The 8172-nt window shown below is 53.8% G+C and overlaps 2 protein-coding genes across 2 annotated transcripts; one reads left to right on the forward strand and one right to left on the reverse strand.

The window, feature by feature from the left end:
* The first annotated feature begins 280 nt into the window (after positions 1-280).
* LOC107281206 (uncharacterized) lies at positions 281-1809 on the forward strand. Its single transcript, XM_015786608.3, has 3 exons — positions 281-582; positions 709-745; positions 839-1809. Exons 1-3 carry the CDS (start codon positions 430-432, stop codon positions 1042-1044), a joined length of 396 nt encoding a protein of 131 aa, XP_015642094.1. The 5' UTR covers positions 281-429; the 3' UTR covers positions 1045-1809.
* Positions 1810-4068: 2259 nt separating this feature from the next.
* On the reverse strand, positions 4069-6488 carry LOC4340588 (protein RICE SALT SENSITIVE 3-like). The gene is made up of 7 exons (XM_015786461.3): positions 6043-6488; positions 5872-5925; positions 5583-5768; positions 5403-5508; positions 5244-5285; positions 4996-5052; positions 4069-4809 (listed from the first exon to the last, which is right to left on the reverse strand). The coding sequence occupies exons 1-7, from the start codon at positions 6180-6182 to the stop codon at positions 4279-4281; spliced, it is 1116 nt and encodes a 371-aa protein (XP_015641947.1). The 5' UTR covers positions 6183-6488; the 3' UTR covers positions 4069-4278.
* Between the last annotated feature and the right edge of the window lie 1684 nt (positions 6489-8172).

Below are 8172 nucleotides of genomic sequence, written 5' to 3' on the forward strand. Positions count from 1 at the left end.
GTCCCTCAACTTGTCATCGAATTACAAAATCATCCCCCAATCGCAAAATCAGATATATGACATCTCTCAACTTACAAAACCATTCCCTTTACGTCCTTCGGTGGTTTTGACCCCGGTTTTATCCGACATGGCGGCTGAGTCAGCGTGGGACCCATATGGCCCCCACATGTCATGATGCCACGTCAGCATCCTCTCTCGCTTTCCCCTCCTCTCCCTTTCTCATCTCTCTCTCTCTCTCTCTCTCTCTCTCTCTCTCTCTCACTTTCTCCTATTAGGGAGCACGGCCGGCCGGCAGGGGAGGAGCGTGACGGGCGCGCGACGGCCGGCGAGGGAGGAGCGCGGCTGAGAGGAGGGTTGGCGCGATGGGTGGCGGTCGGCGACGCGGAGCACGACGACGACTTGGGGCCGCCGCTCGCTTGCTCCTGGGGGATGGAAGAGCAGCACGCAGCCACGCACTCAGAGTGGAGGCGGTGGGTATCCGGCGACGTCCCGAGGCGGGCGAGGACGGCGGTGGCTTGCCTCCCGCTCCTCTCCCCGCCGATCTCCCTCGCCGGCCGGCGAGTGCGCGTGGAGAGGAAGAAGGTCAGCGGCCGGCCGGCAGAATAGCCGGTGAACCCATCCTTCCCTCCATTTCTTTGCTAGCTTCCGCCATTGTCTCTTGGATTTTATTTGCTCATCTGGTGCTTCTTCCCCTTTCCGTTTCTGCAGCTCACAGCCTCACACCCGCTCAAATTCTTCACAATCTGTAAGTGTGTGTGTAAATTCTTGCAGATTAGAAGCTGAATTGTTGCTAATAGCCTGCATCGACTCGTAAATTTATGTTTTTTTGTTGGAACAGATGGGCTGTGGCTAGTGGCCGCAGTACAGCTATGGGGGATGCCATCCTGCTGCAGACCAACCACATTCGACGTTAACAAGGTGCCAACCATGCAGGGACCTAGCGCACCGGCGGCGCGGCGCACTGAGGACGACGAGGGGTGGCGGCGGCACGCGGCGCGCGGTGAGGGCCGGCCGTGCGTCGGCGGGGTGCGGCGCACGGCGTGACGGCAGCCGACGGCGGGGCGCGGTGGCAGCTAGGCGGCGGCCGCGACGCGGACACGCGGCGGCGGCGCGGCTAGGACACGGGCTCGTGGTGGCTGGCGTGCAGCGGGCCGGCGGCTCACGGCGCCACGCCATGCGGGGCGGCGTGGGGGCGGTCAAGCGGCCATGGCGCGGTGCTGCGAGCACGCCGCGGACGGCGGATGCGGTGTAGCGGCCTAGCACGGCGCTGTGCGGCAACGCCGGTGGCCGTGTGGGTGCGGGATACGGCTGAGCGGCGGCTCGGCGCGGGATGCGGCCGAGCGGCCATGGCGCGGCGAGTGCCGGCGGCACGGCGGCCATGGCTGCTCGCTGCTCCGCCCTTTTCCTTTTTTTTTCTTTCTTCATTTTCCTTTCCCGTTGACTTCGTGTGGTCGGGGAGGCGCGGCGGCGCGGCTGGGCGACGACCGGCGTGACGCAGCGGAGTTCAGTGCAAGGCGCGGCCCAGGTAGTGGCGCGGTCCGGGGCGGCCGTGCGGCGGCGAGGCCGTGCAGGTGCAGTGGCCGGCGCGCAGCCGACGTCTCCATCCATCAGTGCCCTTTCGTTTTCTTTTTTTCGCTGGGGACGAGAGAGGGTGCTGATGTGGTCTGGGTCTCACGCTGACTCAGCCGTCACCTCGTATAAAACCAGAGTCAAAACCATTAAATGACCTAAATCTGGTTTTATAGTTGAGGGATGATTTTGTAATTCGATGATAAGATGAGGGACTTTGGGTGTACTTTTTCCTCACAACTCACACTCACACTAACCATGCTTCTTGAGCCGTGGGTCCTGATGGGCTAGCAAGCCCATCGGCTCTCCCGGACGCCACATCTTCTTCCGACACAAAAAATGTGTCATATGCGCCCCTTCTACACGATGACAAAACACGTCCGTCACGTCGATCGGCACACAGAGCCATCATCAATCAGCACGGATGAGATTGGAACTCGTCCACGTCTCCATCCCCCTCAATACCCAACCCGCTCGCCGTGATCCCGGTCGGGCTCGGTGAGGTCGGTCTCACGCCGATCGATCGCCCATGCCACCACGATGATTGCACGGATCCCCGCACGGATCCTCTGCCGCCGCAAGCCAACAAACCCGTCGCCCCGCCTCCCCCCCCCCCCATCCTCCTCCGGTCTCGCTCGCCACCGCGAACGCGAGTGACAGCCGACACCCGACACACAGATCGCGCGCCGGCGCGCCGGCGCGCCGGAGAAAAACCCCGCGCCGCCCGTGCGGAACGCACGACGACTGTTCAGTTGATTTCGCGCGAACCAACCAAGCGCCATCCCATTGCCGCCCGCCCGCGCTCTACCAATCGCGCACGACGACCTCGACACGCAGCGGCGCGACTAAGGCTCTGTTTGATTACCAAACAAAAAAATTTCAGGAATCACATAGGATGTTTGAGCACATCTATGAAGTATTAAATATGGAAAAAAAAACTAATTACACAGATTGCGTGTAAATTGCGAGACAAATTATTTAAACCTAATTGCGCCATGATTTGACAATATGATGATACAATAAATATTTGCTAATGACGGATTAATTAGACTTAATAAATTTGTCTCGCAGTTTTTATGCGGAATGTGTAATTTATTTTGTTATTAGTTTACGTTTAATACCTCAAATGTGTGTCCTTATATCCAATGTGACACGCCAAAAATTTTCATTCGCGAACTAAACATGTCCTAAGGGTGTAAGTGACTTATTTTGTTATATAGGTGTAGTAGGATAGGTTCCGGCCGGTTTTAGATTACTATATTTTAGAACGGATAGGAGAACGATCTTACTCACGAGTCACGATTTGACACAACGATAATACTCTATCCGTCCCATAATAAGGGCTTGTTTAGTTCGCGAAATGAAAATTTTTGGGTGTCACATCGGATGTTTGACCGGATGCCGGAAGTGGTTTTCGGACACAAATGAAAAAACTAATTTCATAATCGCATGGAAACCGCGATACGAATCTTTTGAGCCTAATTAATCCGTTATTAGCGCATGTGGGTTACTGTAGCACTTATGGCTAATCATGGACTAATTAGGCTCAAAAGATTCGTCTCGCGATTTCCCCCAAACTGTGCAATTAGTTTTTCTTTTAATTTATATTTAATGCTCCATGCATGTGTCCAAAGATTCGATGTGATGTTTTTAGGAAAAACTTTTGGAAACTAAACGGGGCCTAAAATGAATCGTAGTATAAACCTGGAGTGTCATATAGGTATTAGGTTTGTTTTTTTTAATGAGATGGAAGGAGTGCACTGCAGCTACGTACGGCGTCGATCGACCGACCACCAGCAGCGCCACGCCGCCACCATCTCATGGCGGGCGGCAGCAGGAGCAACAGCGCGAGCGAGAGTAATCGCGCGGCGGTCAGGGCCATGATGGCGCACGGGGGCCCATCGGCTGCCACAGATTTGATTTGCCCGTCTTTTTCTCCACCCCGCGCGCGCGCTGGGGGACCAACGACCAACCCGATCGATGCGATTGACTGAATCTGATGAAATGAAAATCCCCCTCTGTTTCATCATCAAACTTTCGATCGCCTCCCAGATCTGTCTGTCGTCTGTTACTGCTAGAATACCAGGTTTATTCTAATTCGTGTGAAAATCCTACGACCGTCCGTTGAGTTGAAACGTGCATGAATGAATCGTTCGAATATGCGGTGTGTTGGGCATTTCGGCCCCGGAAAAATGACCGGTCAAAGGCTCTGCACCACAACGACACGTCGTTGGAGGGGGCCGTGCTATGCCATGCCATGCCAATCCATTGCCATTGTCGTGTGACCTTTTAATTATTCCTCAGGTGTCATCTCATCTCCCAACCCATATACTAGTACCCCCTACGTACGTACATACGTACACCTACACCTACTGATCGAAATGAATGTGACAAATTCGATAGTACACGGATGAATGTACAGTCGTACTAACTTTAGTACTTCAGCGTACGTACATCCCGATCGATCGAATCTCTCGCTATACCAAATGATTGGGAATCTGGGATTCAATTAGCAAGTGATTAATTCATTAATTGAATTTAATTGACACTAGAGATATGATCATGAATGAACACCATTGCCATGCATTGCCATGCCTTGGCGCCCACAGGTAATAATAGTACACGAGACTACACGTACACTTTGAGAGAGAGGCATGAGGAAGAGGTAGCTAGTAGCTAAGCTAACTGTAGCTTAGCTAGGGACTGAGGCTAAAACCCCTCGCTGGGCTTGACGCCCACGTTGACGAAGTAGGACGACGGCAATGGAGCGCCGCCGGTGCTCTCGCCGCCGCCGTTGGTCGACGACGTCGCCATGTCCATGCCGTGGCAATGGACGTAGTCGTCCTCGGCCGCTTCCTCCTTGGGCGGCGCTGACGACGCGGCGGCGGCGCCGGTAGGTGGCATGGACGACGACCCCGGCGGCGGCGAGGGCGCCGCCGCCGCCGGCACGACGGAGGGCAGCTTCGAGAGCAGCGCCTCGAGGCTGCTCATCGACGGCATTATCTGCATGGACGGCGGCGGCACGGCCCCGGCCGCCGCCCCGCCGTAGGGGTCGACGTAGAGCTCCGGTGGCACCGGCGGCGACACCATCATTCCGGCTGGCCACCCCGCGGCGTCCGGCGGCCCTCCCGGGAACGCCGCCGCCGCCGACGACGGGTGTGGCAGCAGCACACCCGGGATGCTCTCCAGGTACCCGAACTTCCGCCGCAGCGCCACCACGTAGCTCAGGTCCTCCGCCACCTGCACCACCAAACCATTCACAAATCACAGCCGCCATGACCATCACCATTCACCCATACCATACATGCAATCTTCGGCTAAGCTCTCCACGTGAGCTAAGCATGCATTCTTGGTGTGAGAAAAAGAAGACAACAACTTGATCGAAAGCGTGGAGGAAAAAGACGGGTGGTGGTTGTGGTGGTGCACCTTTTTCATGGAGCCGAGCTGCACGACGCCTTCTCTGACAGCGATCAGGGCGATGGTCTGCAGCACGGGCAAAAGACAGAGGCATCAGTAGCAGCATCAGCTGCACAAGCCGAAGCAGAAGCAGAAGCAGAGCTTTGATCAAAAGCAGCAGCCAGCCGGCCAGAGCCTCGATGGCGATCTGTCAAGGCCGGCCTCCAAGATCACCACTACACTAGCCTGCAGCTAAGCTAAGCTCCACTTTAACTTACCTGGATACCAGACTGGAACTGCGCCTCCCATGTCCTCGGATGCTGCAAAAGATAGAAGAGTTCAAATCAGACGAGACACTGCAACCAAACCTGCAGCAATATTATGACAGCGGTTTAATCGATGGAAAAGATTATGCTTTTGCTTTGCTTTTTGCTTACAGAATCGGCAGGGTTGTTCCAGGAGGAGATGAGGTTGATCTCTTGCTCCTGCGGCTCCTTGAACACCCACTTGTGGCTGTGGTCCGCCGCCACCTTCCCTATCAACCTGCAGCATCTCATCATCGCCAACGATTAATCACCATTACCTGCTTATTACGTAGCTTTGATACGTATACGTACCCTTCGCCGTAGTTGTAGATGTCATGGGACATCTTGAAGAAGAGCTCAGGCTGCAGGCCGCCGCCGGCGACGCCAACCTGCTTCGTCTCCTCGCATTCCGCGGCCGCGTAAGCCGCCGCCGCGCCGTCGCCGCAGGCGGCGGAGGTGGCCGCGAAGTTGCAGAACCCGTCCTCCCACGCCAAGATCCTAGGCGATTTTTTTTTGTTTGCAAATGAGACACAAAGCTAGTAGAGTAGTAGTAGCAAGAGCAAAGAAGACGAAGCAGAGTAGTGGAGTAGACTTCAGTTACCAGTTCCTCCTGTTTCCTCTTGTCCTGTCGTATGCCCCACCGGGGAGATCCCATCTGGGTCAACCGAATTTAGCAACCAACAAACCCAGAAAAACAATCATTAGCCAAAGCATCAGGAGCAGCAGCAGCATCAGCGCATGGCTAAACTAAACGTGATTATCTCTTGCTCACTTTGGGGGAGGGTAGTTGCGGGGGAGGATGCGCCAGAAGACGGCGTAGACCCACTGGGAGTCGTCGCCGCTGGTGCAGAGGCTCCGCAGCGTGTGCTGCAGCAAGTGCGTCACGGCCACCGGGCTCAGCTGCTCATCCATCGTCTCCTCCTCCGCCGCCGCCGGTGGCGAGCTCCGTGATCGATCGATCACCAGGCAAGCTTAGCTCAGCTGATCGATTGCACTCTCTTCCTCCGGATGGATTATGCTCTACTCGTCGGAAGAGCAGAAGCAGAGAGAGAAGAGGATACGAGTAGCTAGCTTAGCTATGGTAGTGAAGGATCTTGGAGTGGCAACAAGGAGGTGCTTCCATTCTTGCTTGTGAAGTGATCTCTCTCTCTCTCTCCCTGTATGGCTGTGACTTGTGCGGCCAGGCCACCACAGAGAATGAGAGAAAACCACACTTGCCAAAAATTTATAACACCTCTCACACGCACAGGGACAGGCAGAGTACTCTGAGAAAGAGAGATGGGGGAGTTGGGAGTGCTGTGTCCTTTTTTTGCTACAGTACATACAGACAAAATACTGGTTTATTATGGGATTTGTCAGTCACCTGAAAATACTACTCCACAAAATTTCAGTCGGTTTTCGAGGGTCCAGATCAAGCCAGATTCGTGCAGCTACAATATTATTACTCCTCCAACATCATCATTTTCTCTCTCCTCTCCTAGTGACGTGTAACATGCGGAAGAACGGGCGAGGCTCATGCTTGTTCATATCACCGCTGTTGTCCTCCACCTTGTGCATTGGTCTCCTCTACATCGCTGATGTCTCCCTCGCCACCGGGCGAGACCTCCATAATCGGCCTCCTCCTTTCTAACTATCCTCACCACTCCTCCCCCCTATGTCGAGACGCGGCAAGGCGTTCTCTACCCCCACGATATTCCCTTCATTCCATCCGAGATGCCACCGCCGACCCCGTTTCCTAACCACTCGGATTTGGTGGCACCACCGCCACCTTACTACATGCCCTGTGTTTACCACCCATCGCCGCTCAACCGTTGCCTTGATTCTGTTGGAAATTTGGTCATAATTCGGCATATTTTAATCTAAAATATTAAGACAATAAACATGACATTTGCAATATGAGTAGATCTAGTGACAATGCTAGATATATACAACTTGAGTATGCTTAATATAAAATAAGCATCAACATTTATATAGTAACGCAATGCTGCCATTGCGAAGAGTATTAACAAAGAAACATCTAATAGAATCGGGAGAATGAAAGTATACCCCAAGAACGTCCCACCGCTGGATTTTAAGGCAGTATTGACTCCGTTGATGTCGTTCATCTTCTTGTCTCCAATCTCCGTTGACATCTTGGTGAAGGCGCCGATGCAGCAGCAGTAGCCATGAAGAACAAGAGCAGTCGTGCTACCCAAAAACTTGATCGCCCGCCTACCCGTGCAAGTTCTCAAGCGGACGAAGTTCCAGAGGCACCTGCTCGTCCCGTACACCTGTGCGCGCAGGTGAACAGAACCGGGGAAGGATTCTGCAGCTCAGGAACAGAGGAGGAGGAACTCGAAGTGCAAGAGTCGTGAAGAACTTCTTCTGTCCTTCTGGTCGCTGCGGAGTATATATATGCGAGCGCGAGAGTAACGTTCGGAGTTATCAACCGCGGCGTTTAATTTCGTAACCGACGCGCTCGTTAATACGGAATCAATTCACGGCGTTTAATTCCGTAACCGACAGAATCAATTCACGACGTTTAATTCCGTAACCGAAGCGTTTATTGATACAAAATCAATTCTCCGTGTTTATTACCGTCCGTTACAAAACAAGAGAGCGCAGCAGCAGCTGTCTGCCTCGCCTCGCCTCGCCCCGCCCCGCCTGGTTGTCCGCGCACCATCTCAACCGGTCAACAGAGACTCTCCACTAGCTCTGTATTTAAGTTGAGACCTCTTCACTTAGATTTCCAAGGTGGTATTATTACCTATAGCACTTAATGTGGGCCAATGGAATTTATTAGGATTTAATTGGGCCTAGCCCATTAATCTAACAATCCCCACCAAATTTCATGGCTCACAGGAAATGCTCTCGATTCTGATCCTGTTTGTTATACCAGCGTTTTGGTGGAGACTGTTAAGTT

This window comes from Oryza sativa, chromosome 6 (genome assembly GCF_034140825.1).
Source record: "Oryza sativa Japonica Group chromosome 6, ASM3414082v1".
Taxonomy (NCBI): Eukaryota; Viridiplantae; Streptophyta; class Magnoliopsida; order Poales; family Poaceae; genus Oryza; species Oryza sativa.

Excerpts from the sequence above, each read along its gene's own strand:
- LOC4340588 (XM_015786461.3), bottom strand. The coding sequence starts at position 6,182 with ATGGATGAGCAGCTGAGCCCGGTGGCCGTGACGCACTTGCTGCAGCAC. Across the intron at positions 5,509-5,582 it reads ATCTACAACTACGGCGAAGG|GTTGATAGGGAAGGTGGCGG; the intron begins GTACGTATACGT and ends GAGATGCTGCAG. Across the intron at positions 5,053-5,243 it reads AGTTCCAGTCTGGTATCCAG|ACCATCGCCCTGATCGCTGT; the intron begins GTAAGTTAAAGT and ends CCCGTGCTGCAG.
- LOC107281206 (XM_015786608.3), top strand. The coding sequence starts at position 430 with ATGGAAGAGCAGCACGCAGCCACGCACTCAGAGTGGAGGCGGTGGGTA. Across the intron at positions 583-708 it reads TGCGCGTGGAGAGGAAGAAG|CTCACAGCCTCACACCCGCT; the intron begins GTCAGCGGCCGG and ends CCGTTTCTGCAG. Across the intron at positions 746-838 it reads GCTCAAATTCTTCACAATCT|ATGGGCTGTGGCTAGTGGCC; the intron begins GTAAGTGTGTGT and ends TTGTTGGAACAG.